A 17,747-nucleotide genomic window follows, 5' to 3' on the forward strand; every position below is an offset into this window, starting at 1 on the left:
GTTCTTGTGAGACATTATTCGTGACAATAGCGTTTATAAATATTCTTCTGTCATTCCTATATTCTACCTGTTGGGCTATTTTCTATTTCTATTTTGCAAACGCATCGTTTTTCACTTCTGTAAATTTAGCAAAAGTGGAAATGTTCTTTTTGAAAATAAACTCCTCAATTTATATTGTATGGCACAAAGTCACAGTTCGAGGAACTGCAAGCTCATTTATACACTGCCTGGCGAAAAGAAAACTGCAACATAATTTTACTGCTTTTACTGTGCAAGCCTCAGGATGAAGTGCTGTGATGTGATTGTTGCTTTTGTTGTTGACCAAGGCCAGAAATAGGATGAAACTTGCTGAATATTTCAGCATATTTAATGGCCATCGATGGATATTTCCTTTTATGACACTGAAGCATATTTGACTGAAACTGAAAAATCGGTTGAAAAGTATGAGTCATCATTGAGCCACTTGAATTGCCATCTAAAAATACTATTCCTGAATTTTTACAAGAACCTATTAATCTTACTAGAGAGGAGTCTGAGGAGTCATCCTGGATCCATCGAGGATCTTGGTGAGGTATTGATAACAAATTACACCACGAATAAGTGGTGATCATGACCTCATAAAATTAATGCCACGAAATCATGAAAAATCACTAAACAAGATTTAAAAACATTTTAGGAGTATAAAAAAAAACGGAATAAGGTTTAAACAACTTCTGTTAATGAAGCTTCGCATTAGAAAAAACTTGGGAGAGCTGGAATATAAATTTCTTCCATTTGTGGTAGGACGAGTTATCTCGTCCCTGATCGTTCAGGAGTTAAGAGTTGCCTGGTCCTTTTGGCGATACATGACTGGGGTTTAACATGAGTTCATGCAATATTGATATTTATATAAAGACACCAAAACTGTGATATACGGTGTATAGATCTATACATAATTGGACATGCTCAGAATAGGAATAGAAAAGGAAGATCAGTCACCAAAACATTTGCATTGAATTCCTTCGAGTGGCCCAAATCGATTTGACTCATTAAAGTAGACTCTCGATAATCTAGCTGTGTGCTAGTCCGACTTGACCAGTAATCCGGAGTTTCAAGGGGGTTTTTCTTCGAACCCATAGAAGAGAAAAACGTGTCTCTGCATGTCAGTGGACAGATGTTAATATTATTTGAACATCCTTCTTCTATTAACTTCCTGCTATCTGGCGATTTTGGTAAAGCCAGTGATCCAGCACAGAGTGTGCCAGATTATCGAGTCTTCATTATTTATATTACGGTAAATGTGCTAAATCCGATTATTATACGTAACAACCGGTTATTATGCATAATATAGCTAAGCATTTTGGTAAGTTCGATAAATTTCCCTAAATTTATCACTTTTACCGGCGATTATGCATAATACCCACGCGTCGCGTCGTTGGTAAACATGATAGATCGTACAACATGATATACTATATACCTAGGAAGTGTGTGTGAGTAAGAGTCACCAAAACGTGCAAGCATACGAATGGCCAAAAAAAGTGACCTAGAGAGTATGCGAGCATGTGTGGATAATTAAAACATGTGTAAGCATGTGAGTAACGAAAACAGTGTGCAAGCATGTCAGTAACCAAAACGGTGTGCAACCATATGAATTACCAAAAGAGTGACGTGACGAGTTACTTAGAGACCACTGGTGTATTTACAGATGTAGTTCCCAACTGGGTACAGGGTGGCCAATTCAAGAAATGAGTGATTCAAGAAAATTAGAATAGAATGGAAGAAGGGGGCGGCAAAATGAGTGTTTCCCACAGGCAGCAAAACAGTAAATCCGCCACTATATATGGTGTGTTGAAGCTTCCGAGGCAAACTTATTCATACAAAGCATACACAGTAAGTGGTATACATTTATTTGCATAATCAAACATAAAATACAAATACACACAAAGTCAAAAACTTCACATTTTTCTTGGGGTTGGTAGATAGCCTATGTACCTGCCAAATTGTATTAATGACTCGAAGAAAGGTTTAGGAATATTCTCGAGGAAGAATAGTAGTATGGTGAAGAATAGATTCCTCCTGGGTTTGTAGACATTGTTCGGTTCCAATAAACTGACTGCGTCTTCCAGAGCGTCTATCACTATGTAAACGCGAGACGATGCGCAATCGATGATTTTCTTCAAGTTTCTCCTGAGCTTATCGAAGTATAGCTCATTGTATCGGCTTCGAGTGTTCTCATCGAGGTCATTCACGCAGGCATCAAAACCACTTACAACAACGTCTGAACAAATAGGTGTCCTGTTAACAGAAAACTGAAATTAAAATTTTCGTTGGTGATAATACAGTCCAATGCAGCTAAATGCAATCATACCGGGACTTTTGGGTTTATGATAACAACAACCGAATAACAACTATCCGAAAAAAGTCCTGTGCGCAAGTCCGCTAACCATACATCCCGTTTGGTTGGACGGGGCGTACGTTAAACGGAATTGTTGAAACGGGACAAATGTTTTTCTTTCCCACATAATTGTGTGTGTGTGATTGCAAAATGTTGAATTGTTTCATTTTTTTATTCTATTCTAAAATGTGCGCTCCCCCAGACCAACCTCCCCCCCCTCTGCCCCCCCCAAGAGATATAAGCTGGTTCATCTCAGGAGACGTAGGCCACGGTGGAACTAAAACGGGCCCGGTCCCCTAGATACTCCGTTATACACCTAGATCAGAGACCTTCCAACCCTTTTTTCAGTCGCGAGCACTGCCTGTACCCATCATGAAAAGAAGAGCACCATTACGGCAAGTTTGACATACGTGTGAATGAAATCAGAATGATTTCAATCCTTGAATGCAGTTTGTTCAACATATTTAATTGGGACGTTGATCGAGCACTCGTGAGCACGAAATCGAGTACGAGCATCGAACACTCTATGTGCTTCAGGGAGCATGATGGTTCTCGCGAGCAACGGGCTAAAGATTCCTGACCTAGATACTACTAAGCTATCTAGAAGGCATTGGCCCGGCTAGATCAGTCTCTATCCATGTACGACTTACGATAGATTAAGAGTTTCATGCTCTACCGCATGAAACACTTAATCTTAGGCCATGAGTTCGGGTCCCCGTTGGACGAATCAACTTTGTGCCAACGACCATATTATGCTAAAAAGGATAACGTCACGGTCAGTTCCTTGCAGATGTGATAACAATACCTGAATGATAACATTATCCGTGATAAGCGGCGTCGACTGTCCTATGAAAAGTTACCTTCGCAATCAGAAATTGCTACCTGTGGACTACACAATTTTTCTACCCTTTACCTTTTCTTAATCTCGTCTAATTTTTTTGTCCACTCACTTCTCAAATTTGCCATCCTGGGGTATAGCCCTCTTGGTCCCACTGTTGTAAACAGGCTTCTCTGTCTATTCAGCTCTTTTGGTGTCTTACATGCTTGCACACTTTCTTGGTCACTCATTGATATATGCCTTCACTCTCTTGGCCACTCTTTTTTTTATTCATGTTCTTGCACGCGCTCTAAGTCACTACTCCTGACTACTCACTGACCTGATTACTCGCTTTCTAGGGCACGGGTTTCCAACTGGGGGATCCATAGCTGCCTTTTTGGTATTTCACATGATTAAATGCCACGAAACCCTTAAATATCCCGGAATCTGGAAAGCATGTGAAAGACCGAAAGAGTGACTTAGACATAGAGGCATACTTATGATGTTGGAGGGGGCTAAGCGGGTCCAGGAAGGCTAATTTGGAGGTATAAGTAGTCTAGAAAACCAGACTAGAATGGGTGAAGGGAGGCAAAATTTGTATATCTCTCCCACAGGCTAGGAAACTATAAATCCGGGCGAGAAAAGCCCTCATCTGAGAGCTCTAAAATTACGTGGCCTTTGTCTATTGCTCGAATTTCCGCGTGGAAAAACGAGGCATTTGTCCAAGGGGCACCTGAATAGTACTTAATCCTATTATCGTGGAGTGCCCCCTATGTACCCGAGAAGACCCTGCGACGGCGTGGCGTTAAGATGGCCCTGGAGTAGTTTATTAAAGAATCAGGCAATTCTTCTTCTTCAATTCAGAAACAACAACTCAATGCTTGATAATAAATAAATGCATACCCTTCACTGAAAAGCACTGTATAAAAATGTATGCACCTTAAAAGTGGTTCTGTTTTGGTTAGAAAACCTTTATTGTGTTTTTTTTTGTTAGTGGCGCCATTGTTGTAAACTTATGCAAGGAAAATAGCCAAAGCTGCGGGAGGATGCGTCCTCATTCCAGGTCTAGGAATCTCAGCCATTCCCAGACTCTAAACGTTCATATTTTGTAAACACATTCGACATGAGAAAATGGTACTTTTCTTAGTTACTTTTGTCTGTAACCAACGAACGGCTACAAACAAAATTTTATCAGCAAAAAATATCGCACGTACACGCGCACGCACGCACACACAGTATTATATTACTTAGCACAGGAGTCTACAACCTTTTAGACTCGCGGGCCACATTGGAACTGCTCCACGAAACCCACGGGCTACCAACTCAAGTAATTTAGTGACATCTTAATTGATTTATTAATTTAAGAATGATTATAATTTGAATGATTGATTTAAGAATTTTCGCAATTAATCATTCCTCAAATTTGTGCCCCGTGTCCCGGCTGCTTATAAACAATCTCTACATTTCTAGCTACATTATAGGAACTTAGCACATCGTGATTGGCCTTTGACCTTTGAAGACCGGACACACTCCGCCTCCCATCTCGTAGAGATATCGAAGCGTTCCCGAAGGATGGGTATATCCATCGTGATTGGCCGAAACGAGTGATGAACTATTACGTCACTCCTGGTGAAATATTTAGTGGTGACGTTTAACAATAGATACATTTGATTGTGCTGGAATCCGACATCCACCGTTGGAGTAATGGTTATATTACGAGACTCGCGTACCGAAGGTTGTGTGTTCCACATTCGGTCTGAAACCTATACAAGTTTTTTTCCCCCATCTTTGCTGTCATTTATTGATTTACTAAAAAATGTTTCCACTTTTATTCAAATTTAATCAAATGCGGTTCACGTGTATCGAGAAGACAATAATAACGGCTCACGAATCATTCACTGATTCCATAAAATATGCTTTCATTTTTCGTCAATGAACTTTGAAATTCAGTTTCGCCCAAAACTCCGCCTCTCGTGACGTCTTGCTCACAGTAACCAATCACCGGCGTGCTAATGCATCCCGTGTTACTAAGATAGTAGGGATTGTAATTACGCGTCCCAGCTATATCCCACTACGCTCTTGCCCTTGCAATAAACTGTATTCTGAAAAAATCGTCAACGAATTTGAAATATATATTTAAAATTAAACGTCGTTGCTGATTGGTAAAGTATCCTGAAATTCAGGTTTCCCAATCAATCAGCAATGACATTGAATTTTTGGAGCATAAAACACTAGCCCGTCAACGACTCTTGTTTTCTGGCTGTAAACAGATTAATCACCTGAATCGGCGATGGTTACTCGTGGGAAAAAGTGACTAAAATTGGTCCGCGGTGGGGGGGGGGGGGGTTCAGCGTTTGGGAGAAATTTTGAGAGTTTTGTCGATTAAAAAGAATTATTATTTTGTTTAATTTTGTGCAATGCTTTTCTAAAGCCGAATTATTGGTTATATATTTTTACCTATAGATGGCAGCACGTTGATACCGAATTAGTGGGGGAAAACTAGGCTGACCATATTTCCTCGAGAGAAATACAGGACATCGGGATTTCAAATACGGGAAAATACGGGACTTCGCCAATTATCGCCATAAACGACGCCAAAACCAAACAAAGTTGCTAAATATTGTTGAAATTACGGAAAAATCACAATGGCGGGAAATGATGCATTACTGCAAATTGCAGTGGATTAAAATGTATTCCACGGAAAAAAAAACGTTTACCAAGGCAAATGCGGGAGATTAATATCCCATATATAGTTGTAACTATCATAAAATAATTTGAGTTGAAAAATAATTTTAATCTTCGACTTTAATAAAGAATAAAAATTCAAGTAGGCTTCGTGTGAAATACGGGAAAAACCGGGACACTTTTGCCAAAAAGTCGGGACGGCCAAAAAAAGAGAAAATACCGGGACTGTCAAGGGAAATACGGGACGTATGGTCACCCTAGGGAAAACGTACCCAAAAAAAGGAAAATATTTTTGGGAAATTTCGGCTCTCGTATGAGATTACCTCACTGCATCTGATCAAGTTCGACCAGGTCCAGATAAAAACCATAGGGCCTCACTATTTTCAAATTCCTCGGAATTTACCCTTATAGTAACTGCAAATAATTTCTATATCGATTATGAAAAATTCTTATGAAATCGAATTTTGAACATACCTAAAGTGAAGCAAAGAACTTCACAGAAACTGAGAAAATTCGTTTCTCTTTGAATAGGGTTAGAAAAAGTGTTCTGCACAGATCAAACAATATTGTTTTGCTAACTCGGTTAACGAGGTCTTCAATGACGAGAAAAAAATCGTTTCCTTTTTATCGGTTTTTACATTAAAAAAATTTCTGTGCGTGTGCTTGGCACATTAACTGTAAAAGAATAAATAAATTGAAAGCTTTGTTATTGATTTTCTGATACTCGTAAACTCGTAAAGGTTAGTAAAACGAAGAATATTACTTACAGTATTTGTTCATACAATAAGTAATGGTTCAAAATATAGTTTATACTGCATCAACTCTTCTCATTTTCATATTATTTTGTAGTTATCTGAGATAGGAATGTGAACAATTTTCAAAACATATTTTTCGTTTTATAAAGCATGTTTACGGTTTTTAAGGGCGTAAATGCATTTTTATAGAAGTTTTTAGGGCATAAAAATCCCAGCCCTGGTCGTAATGAACAAAATTGTATAAATAATATCGATCTCTGTTAGCCTGGGCCAGGAACGGATCCAAAATGGGGGAGGGGTTGTGATAATTTTCCCATGATTCGAACTATGTATATAGGAAAATAGGTCTGTGTAAAACGCAGAGACCCACACACGGGGCGGTCCAAGGAGCATACACAATGAATCGCCCCTTCCGACACATGAATCCCGGTTCATAGGTCCTGGGCCAGAGTTCATTGAGTTACTTCCTTGCGGTGGTTTTGTGTTCTGGGGCCCTATAGGCTACTTATCTACAGTAGATATGATCGTAACAGCTGACATACACTCAAAAATCATATTACCAGATCACTTAGGTTCCCTATGGGCATGAGAACCCCGAGCCATAACCACATGGGGACTCGAGTTAAGATGGCCAAGGTTCCATAGACAGTTCTGCTGGGGAATATGTATATATAAGCATATTTTCCCCAACACATTTCACTTGGAAGCTATATTTCTTCACATCTTCCTGTGCCCCCTGCCCTCACCACTTGTCATGGCTCCCCTTTTATATGATTTGAACCCGTGCCCCCCCCCCCCCAGAATATTCCAGGAGCACAGGGAGGGGATAGCTCCAGATTGAGAACCACTGGCCTAGAAGACTGTTTCTACGTTGATTAGACAGTAAAAAAATTGCATTCATTCAAAGATTCTCACCGAAATGTTTCTGGTTCAATCTGGATCACCTTCACACCGAAAGGTCTCATTTCTTGTCTGAGGGTTTCGCAAAATGCTTTCGCTGCAAATTTACTCATGGTATAAGCTCCACAGTGTGGACCTGAAAGCCAACCTGAAAACATAAATAATATATATTTTAATCATTTAATAGTGAAATTATTAAAATCGTCCTAATTACATAAGTGTGTGCTAACTATATTTTTCATTTATAGTTGGTTCTGAATTTTCCCATTTTCAAAACAGTGGTTCCTGCTATCGATTGCCATTGCAGGGAATACTTCTCCAAATAACGAGTTTTTATCAGCTGAGTAAATTGGAATCTTACAAAAGGAAAAATATACGGGACGTCACAACATCCCGTATTTTTTCTGTGACTGCTCCTCAGTGGCGGCTAGACAAAAATATCTGTTCCTGTGGGACTTATTTTTGACTGCCCCGCCTACGCTTTTTTTTTCGCTCTTTTAACTCGGATTTGGTGCCCCCACCTAGAGTGGCAACCCGTACGGCCGCAAGGGTTGCTACTCTTGCCAATTCGCGACGGGACCAGCCAGTTCGTGAACATTGATGGCATTGTCGATGCGTCACCAAAAAACCAGATGCTCATTGATGAGATATGGTGAGATGTATGAGCTTTTTTTCCATATTTGTCTCATCTACATCAACAAATCCAACGGATTTTGTTATTTCAATTGTGTCATACTTCTGGTTTGGAAGCCCATTTTCTCAGGATTAAAATCAAACTACAGACCAAATTTTGCGGATAGCAATTTATGAAATTAACTTTTCAAAATCACGTAAAACAAAACCACGTATAGTGAGGGATTCCCGTACCTTATAAATCTCAGTATATATTATTTGTTACTGTCTAGCATAAGATCAAACAAGAAGTTTTATAAAAGTGAGCCAATGTAAAACCCGTGTGTGTGTGTGTGTGTGTGTGTGTGTGTGTGTGTGTGTGTGTGTGTTTCGGTATTATTCAAACTGTAAAATAAATTAAATGTTGCCCACTTTGGGAAACACTCTGCTCTAATGCAATATCATCATTTAGAAACTAATTAAATTAATGCATTAATGTGAAATGATCAGATGGAATCAGTTTTACTTGAAATGCTAGTGACTGTGACGACACGGCCTTCAGATTCCATGAGTAGAGGAAGGAAAGCCTTCGTGACACGAACCGGGCCGATCGTGTTCGTCTCCAAAGTATCTTCGAAATCATCGATTTTTGTGAGTGCTACATCGAATCCTCTATAGATACCAGCATTGTTAACAACGGCCCAGAGCCCTTGAGAAAAAATAAAGACGATTAAAAATGAAAAATATTTATGAAATGAAAGGATAAGTAATTATAATGAGTGTCATGAAAGTAAAATTAATTTAGTTATTTATCATCATTATCGTATTTACTTGAATCCCCGATGTTGCTCTTGACGTAAGAGAGTGCGTTGTTGACGTCTTCGTCTTTCCGGACGTCCATTTTAATCACGTGCAGCTTCCCTTTACAGATTTCTTTCAGTGTCGAGGCGCCATCTGAGGTATCAGAGAGACATGCTGCAAACACTTGGAAGCCTTTGGATGAGAGTCTCTTGGCCAGCTCGTGTCCGAACCCACTGTCACAACCTGAAAAAGTGGAGAAAAGAAGCTGATACAGAGATCTTGACGGATCTTTATCTTCTCAAATCTGGGAAAAATTTAATATAATATCTAATTTCTATATATCTGTTGGAAAATTAAAATTTGGCTTCCTCATGCATTTTAAGCTCCCCACCCTACGATCGATGCTCGTTATAATGACCATATGTTGCTGCAACAATTCTACAGAGTGATCCAAAAGTCACGAAATCCACCATGAAATATTTAATTTTTTAAATATTTAATGCATTTTTTTAATAAATGGCAGCAATGTACTCTTCTAAATGAAAAGTAATTTTTTTTTACATTTTCATGCATACTGATGCTCTTGGCAGTGTCTGGTTCATTGTGTGGTCAAGTTGGTTTTTTAGCCAGGGGCAAAGACTTTTATTTATGCATTATTAAGCAATATTTTTCAACTCTTTCATTCGCAATCGTTATTGAGAAGTTTGATGAGGATTTTTCTAATTTTTCTACACGAAAAATTACACCAATATTCCGATTACAATCCTATTTTCAAAATAATCACGGTAGGCTGTGACATGTGCTTCATAGACACGGTCACAAGTTTGAAGGTTCACAAAGTTTTGACGTGAATACGTTCTACTTTTGCAAGGTAGGTATTGACATAATGAAATTGGTATCATCGAATTTGTTTTTATGATAGCTAATAAACGATATCAAGAGATGACTTTTCGCTCGCCTAAGAAACATGAAATCAATAAGCATTCTGGGATTATGCAGAGGCGAACAAGAAAAAAGCGTCGTTTCTCCCTTTCCTGGAATCGAACCAATCGGAAGAGGTCAAGGGTTCGATTCCCGGTGGAGAGAAACGACGCTTTTTTTTCCCCGTTCCCCTTGGTATAGTATCCATTAAGTCTATTGATTTCATTCATATCAATTTTGTGTATTTGAGTTGCGAACTTCTCGAAGTATGGCGTAAAACAATTTCGTTACGAATGAGAGCCGCGAATCTGGTGCCAAGACCTGAAGAGAAATTATTTAAACCAGAGTAATATCATTGGATTTTTGTCAAAAATTTCTATCAGATAACATCATTGTCTTCTATTTGCGTTGCGAACCTCTCCAGATATACAGTAAAATAATATCGTTACAAAAGTGGGCCGCGTGTCTGGTGCCTAGACCGGGAGAGGTATTAAAACCAAAATAGCATCATTGGATTTATCTCAAAAATGTGTATCAGGCGATAAGATTGGATGTATTTTGCGTTGCGGGCCTCTTGAGATATGGCGTTAAACGATTTCATTACAACAGCGGGCCGCGGGACTGGTGGCCAGACCAAAAGGTATTAAAACCAAAGTAGCATCATTGAATTTGCCTCATAAATGTCTATCAGACGACACGATTGACTTCTATTTGCGTTGCGAACCTCTCGAGATATAGCTTTAAAATAATTTCATTTCGAAAGCGGGCCACGAGCCTTACGCCTATATGAAAACCAGAATGGTATCATTAAATTTGTTTTAATCAGATATCAAAAACGCCGATGTTATCTGAATATCTCCTGAGATATGAGCGTTTAAATGGTTTCGTTACGCAACTTTTACGAATGCACCCAGTATTGTCAGATGATTCAAAAGTCGTATTCACGGAAATAATGGGGACTGGAGGAGAATTGAACATCCGCCTTTACTAGGCCAGCAAGAAAAGCATGAAGCGAAGAACTCGCCTTCAAGGAGTGTAGGAGAGCTGGAATAACAGATGGATTCGTCATATGAGACCGCTCACACAGAGACTAGAAGAAATTTAAATTTACCGCTTGTCGCATTTGTGTTGTTCAGGAATCGAAAACCCCCGATTAAGCTAAACATTTATTTTATCATCGTTGGCTGAGAGCGTTCATTGATGAAAATAACCTTCATAAATTTGATTCTGTGTTCTTGTCAGATTAATTATTTGCATCTAACAGGCTTTGCGCTAATATAGTGAAAGCAACACTAGAATTTGGTGCACTGAAAAAAAATTCTGGTGTTGAAATTCAAAAAGGACCTTCAGTCAGATTTTCAATCTCTGATTGAAGGTCCTTTTTGAATTTCAACAAAAAGGAAAGTGTTTTAAAGTTGGGATTACACTATAAAAGTTTTATAAACGCTTATTGGTTGCATTTTTCAAAGTTTATAAAATAACTTTTATAAAACATTTATAGTGTAATCCCAGCCGTTGCCACAGTTGTGGTCAGCTGAATTTGGTTTTCAGTGGTTCCCAACTTCAAAGCGCGAATGCGAGAGCTGATCTCCCGTTAAAAAGTCTCGCCACAGAGAGCAACAGACCTCTACAACATTACAATTATTCAATCATTACACTTCACTCTGAGTTCGAAAAATAGATGACAGAACTATAATAAGCATTACACAGAAACAAACTACATGTTAGATTCACAATATGTACATGCACATTGCAACATGCACCAATTCGTTAGCAGTTCCGCGGAGGAATGTGGATGAGGTGCATGTGTGGTTTAGTAGTAGTAACACGTTTAGGTGTAATCACGGCCTAACAAAAAATAGCTACAAATACAACAAAAAGAATTTGCACTTCTATTCACGAAAAGAGATTTACATTATGATCATATGTTGTGATATTTTGTCACAAATGTTGTTTTTGTATCCATAAATGTTGCTTCGTTAGAAAAACTTAATTCCTTTCAAACTGTATGCATATACGTGTGAGTTGCTTTTCTCACTGCGGAATTATATTTTATGACCTCAGGGAGTTGAGCCCTGACTTAAGGGGTTTGGTGCGCGATCTTGGCTTCCCATGCTTCCCTATTGGAAAAATCTCCTTCTTTTAAGGCAGCGGTTCTCAACCTTTTTTGACTCGCGCGCGGAGCCCTTTTAAGTAAAAAAATTCTATGGCAGAGCCCCGTAGGTCAACTTTTTAAATAGTTCATCAAAGTTACTGATTTATTTTTACTATTTAAAAATATTTATAACTATTTTTAAAATTTTACTGGTTTTTTTTTTATTTTCCTCGAGTGGCCGCGGAGCCCCTGGGGAGTGCACAACCGGTTGAGAACCGCTGCTTTAAGGGATGCTTAAAAAGTTTCTATTCACTTTAGGCACCCAATTTTTTCCCCCAAATACTATGAATAATTTTTATACAATTTATCACGAGCATTTAGGATTTTAATTGTTTGGTTTTTTTTTCTTTCTTGAATTTTAACTTCAGCAACATGCATTTTTTTTCAAAAATCACCAAAATTTACCGACATTTTGTGCCATAAAACTTTTTAAATAATTTTAATAAAGAAATCCACGAGTAGATGTGACGCCTTATGGTTGAGAGACACAAATTTTCAAGACATTTGAACATGTGGTGTTCGAAAAAAAATGTCCCTTATCTAATAGAAAATTTGGTGTTTAGAAAATAGCATTTCAGTGGGAAACATTGGCAAATACAGGGGGGCAGGCATATAATGCCTGCCAGCAGTTTATATTAAAACATCTTGAAAATATTTCTAATACAGGGGTAGAAAGCAAAAACTTGAACGCAGTCAGACGCAGAAAATTTCACAGTGTTTGAGAATTGAAAAATTCGAAAATGTGGTTTTTTTTTTCTGGAAAATTTGCTTGCACTAACTGCTTTAAATGATTGTATAAGTTTTTTGTCAGAAATATGGTGAATATATACTTTGGGACTTTCATCACAGGGCAGTACTGAATGCTGAACTTTCAGGGGGGATTTTAAGATTACTTCCGGGAGAAAGAGATTCCGGGAAAAGTGGGATTCACTGCATAAATGTTAGTAATAAAATCATAAAAAAATGACGTGTGAATATGAATATACCCTGCATTATCTTGGATGAAAAAATTTGAACGAAGCGAATTATTTCTGCAAAAAATAATATTAAATAAATAAATGAACAGAAATAAAAATTTGGTGGCATTTATGGTTTCCAAAGCATTTTTTGAGTATCAACAATGTAAAAATATCTTGAAAATTCCAATAAATTAAATCTGTTGTCTGAAAGGGAGTAGTATAGTCTGGTTCGACTCTCGACAGAGTCGAACCAGACAATACTATTAAAGGGATAGTTTTTAGATTTATTTCTTTAGAGCGTCTAAAAATAAAATATTTCATAACGAGAGTTGCGCGATTTTTTTATCATTCTGTATTATAATGCCCGTTGCAAATCCCGAACGTTTCCTTATATCCATCACACGTCATAATACAAATATAGCGACTGGGAAGCTCGTCTATAAAAATCTAGATGGCAGCACAATTATTTTCTAGCGAATACAAAACCGAAACAAAATAAAATTTAATGCTGCAGATAAAATTTCGAAATTTATAAAAATGTAATAATTATAAAATTGATGGAAGATGAAATTAAAAATTGACGAAAGATGCAATTTAAAAATTAATAATTTGCAATTAATGGAAGAAATAATTTATAATGGAAAAATAGAACAGAAAATTGATTTAATGAAAGAAATAATTCTGAAAATAATGAAAGAAATAATGAAAATAATGAATGAAAGTAAGACAGCAATGAAAATAATGAAAGAAAGTAATGAAAATAATGAAAGAAAATAATTAAAATAATGAAGGAAAATAATTAAAATAATGAAGGAAAATAATTAAAATAATGATAGAAAACAATGAAAGAAAATAATGAAAAAATAATTTTAAAACTAATGCAAGAAATAGTTTTAAAACTAATTTCAAAACTAATGAAAGAAGTAATTCCAGAATCAGTAAAATTTAAAATTTTATGTGAAAACACCGGCCTCCAAATTTCGTCTAGTGTAATTCCAGTAAAAAAATTTCATAAAACATCAAAAGTAAAGAAACCGTTAAAATTCTATCTTAAACTAACGTGTAAGAAAATACTTAAAATGCGTATAGAAATTATTTTACGATTACATACAAAAAAAAAAAAAACAACCTGTAATTAATTTTCAAAAATATCTTACACACAATTACTTTTAGAAAAAAATATTTTATAATTACTTTTAGAAAACATTTATATAATTAAACTCAGAACTAGTCCCAGAGCCATTGACATGGGCAGAGATGCCCCCTCCAACTTCAGCGTCAATGACGAAGCCGACTGATCTAATGTATGGCAATTGACACAGAAATAACTCCAAAATTTTTGAAAGAAATAGTTTCTTAATTGATGAAAATTTATAATTAATCAAGGAAATAATTTTATAAAAACTTTAGGGTTATCCATACACATACACACAGAACACGTTCCGTTCCGATATGTACCGATTCGTTAGAAATTCCGCGGAGGAATGTCTACGCGGTGCAGCATGGTTATGCAGTAGTAGCAGTCCTTATTGTATATAGCTACATCAGTTAAATATCTGGCCTGATGAAAATGATGTCCAATAATACCCAATGATTACAATCGACATCGCTGCAATCCCAAACTCTAACGGCCTTATTCATCGACAGGGTTTAACTGCAATGGCAGGTTAAAGGATTAGAGATCGGCACGGATGGGTTAAGATCCCGAATATTTTACCAATACGTTCACGATCGTTAATCCTTTAACCTGCGATTGCAGGTAAACTCTGTCGGTGAACACCATGGAGGAAGGAATAACAGGAGGTGACGCGACCAGCGCCTCCGTTGAGAAAGCACGGGGAATCTGGGTTGCCAGATGAAGCCAGTGATCGCTCTATTAAAGGGACCAAGTAAGCCCAAACAAACCGTGGCTTCCCATGCTTTCCTATGAGAAACATCCCCGTTTTTAAAAATCATTTAACAATTTACTATTCACTTTAGGAACTCGATTTCTTTTTCTCAAATTCTTTGGATATATTTATACAATTGAACGGGAGCTTTTACAATTTTAGTTGTTATTTGTTTTCGAATATTAACTTCAACAACATGGAACCTTTTGCAAAAATAACCAAAATTTACCCATATCTTGTGCCACAAAATTTCTTCTCGGCATTTTAATTTTAAAAATATTATGCCAAAACATGTATTACCTCAGTGCTGACGGAAATACAATGTTTAAAAACACTTGAACAAGCGGTGTTTGAAAAAAAATCTGCCTTTTTTTGCGAAAAACATTATATATGCAAAACATTAGCATATATAACGCTTTTCAGCTGTATATATTAAAATATTGTAGAAATATTTCTCCATTCCAGGCAAAAACTCGAACACAGACACAATTTTAGATTTCAAATTCAATTCGAAACTTTTTTGTCAAATTTTCGTACACATACCACTTTAAAAGCAAAGTAATTGGCACAAAATGAAGAGGAAAAAAACAGCCCAGATTATTTTTCTAAATACTATAGGCCAGAGAGAGATGACTTATCGCGGCCGTAAAAAAAGTTTTTTATTTTTTAATATTTTTTTCTCAATACATCTACATAGCGGAAAGTTCGGATGGGTGGCATATATTTCAGTAATACGTACTCAAGAATATTAGAGTGGAACGGAAGAAGGGTGGCGAACTTTGTACAGCCTACAGGCAGCAAAACCATAAATACACAGTAGCGGAGGACGCTCGAGCACTTCCAGTACTTTGAGGCCATAGGCGGAGATTGACTTGAAAGTCTGGGGGGGGGGGGGGCAAGGTCATTATTGCTGGGGGGGGGCACGATGATGATGATGTCAGATCATATATACATTAGATCAGTCGACTCCACCTTTGCCCCCCACCCCCGTATCTTGTTTGAGGCACGGGGGCGGCAAAATGCTTTTTGCCCCGGTAGCCAAAAATCCTAGCTACGGCCCTGTCAGAAAGTGCTCGAGCACCTCAGAACTGATTCAGAAATCAGTTCTGAAAAAAAAAATCCTCTTGTAAAGCTTAAGACGAGCACCCACGGGCCTGAAACACTTTCGAAATGTCCCGAATCTATGATAATGATGAACGAAGCAAAAAGGCAAGATAAACAGTTAAAAGAAAAAAATTATGAAATTGCATTTTATTGCAGCTTCATATTATTTTAATTAATCATATTGCCATTGACATTAATGTGATGCATCAAATTTTTAAAATAAATTGAAGTCACTGAACTAAAAACTTATGACGAGTCGAGAGTGAAAAGTGATCTTCCCCTTTTTCAAAAATAAATTAAAAATATAACAACCCCTTATATAAGGATAAGATTTTATTTTTCCCCTTTATTGGATCATGTAGATTACCTGAAGATGCATTAAACAGTCATGGTGCTTAAATTTATTTAGTTATTAATATTTTAAAAGAATTCGATCCGGCAAAACCCATGTTAAGTATAGGGAAAACAGCGGTTTGTTCGGGCTTACTTGTCAGCCCATATGGTTGCCACAACGGCTTCAATTTTCGTTCCTGATGTCACCTCCTGTTATTCTTTCCTCCATGGGTGAACACAGCCGTTAACCATGAATTTTACGAAATCTTGACTTACCAGTAATTAGCACGGCTCTATTTTGAGATCGAACTCTTTCATCGAAGTACATCTTCTTGAAGAACGGGTAAAAGGCAAAGCATAACCACGTGCTTAGTAAAAAGACTGATATGTCGTTGTAAATGCATGATATACAAGCTGGCAAAACAGTTCGAAGTACAAATAGAGCACAAACCCACAAGGAAATATACAGAAACGTAACCGGAACGACGGCCATTTTCAGAGTGAATTCATCTTTGATCTTTCGAGCTCTTGATCATTTTTAATGGGGGAAAAATGATAAACTGTGTGTTTGTGTTGGCGAAGATATAATGTGAGTTTTTCCTTGTTATCTCGCTCCACGTGCTTGATAATTCCGTACTCTCACCACGTACAATAAGATAATCATATTTACTACTTTGGGATTCAATAGCATTTGCATTTTTTAAGCAATTTTCCATACATAAATATATATATATATATATATATATAGTGACATAAAATTCAGAATAAAAAATAAAAGCTTTTCCCTGTATTTTTCCAAGACAAGAGATATGACTGACCATACATCCCGAACTTTTCACATTTTCCGCCTTCCCGTCGTTTTGATAGAAAAGTCTCATTTTGTGCCTTATTTTTAAAAGGAATTAACTTGAATTCGAGGATATACAGGGTGTTTAAAAATTCTCGCACATTTATTTATTTATTTATTTATTTATAAAACAAAACTACAGGTTTAAACCCAATTACAGCTTGCAGTAAAAATAAAATCATAGTTTACGAATGTTTTTGTATATATAAATGAATATGAACAATATTATATATATTTTAACTGATAAATGGGATTGTACTTAAGAATTGGAACATCACCTTTAATAAAAGTTTAAAACAACTTCGGATTTACTATAAATGTTGAAAACATTGGCTTTTTTTCACGGACACATGGGTACATTTTTTTTACCAGATTGCTCAGGACTTTACGAAGTCTACGAGAGTTAATGTCTGAATTGCATTAATGATGTTAGTCTTGAGTTTTCATTAGTCGTATGGGGATCATTGTAGGCTGTCACATTTTTAAGATAGCTCCAAAGAAAAAAGTCCTAGGGGTTACACGTAAGGTGAAAGAAACAGCCCAATCCGCGGGTAATGACACGATCGACAAAAAATTCAGTAAAAACATGAAAATT

General features: G+C 37.0%; 1 protein-coding gene across 1 annotated transcript; it reads right to left on the bottom strand.

Annotated features, from left to right (window-relative positions):
• Positions 1-1,869: 1,869 nt before the first annotated feature.
• On the bottom strand, positions 1,870-16,896 carry LOC149077197 (retinol dehydrogenase 5-like). Its single transcript, XM_089244940.1, has 5 exons — positions 16,582-16,896; positions 8,975-9,187; positions 8,670-8,852; positions 7,547-7,679; positions 1,870-2,274 (listed from the first exon to the last, which is right to left on the bottom strand). Exons 1-5 carry the CDS (start codon positions 16,796-16,798, stop codon positions 1,935-1,937), a joined length of 1,086 nt encoding a protein of 361 aa, XP_089101066.1. The 5' UTR covers positions 16,799-16,896; the 3' UTR covers positions 1,870-1,934.
• Positions 16,897-17,747: the final 851 nt, after the last annotated feature.

Source organism: Pholcus phalangioides, unplaced genomic scaffold (genome assembly GCF_987345545.1).
Source record: "Pholcus phalangioides strain wild (caught in Gottingen) unplaced genomic scaffold, Ppha-v1.0 ptg000015l_1, whole genome shotgun sequence".
In the NCBI taxonomy this organism is placed as follows: Eukaryota; Metazoa; Arthropoda; class Arachnida; order Araneae; family Pholcidae; genus Pholcus; species Pholcus phalangioides.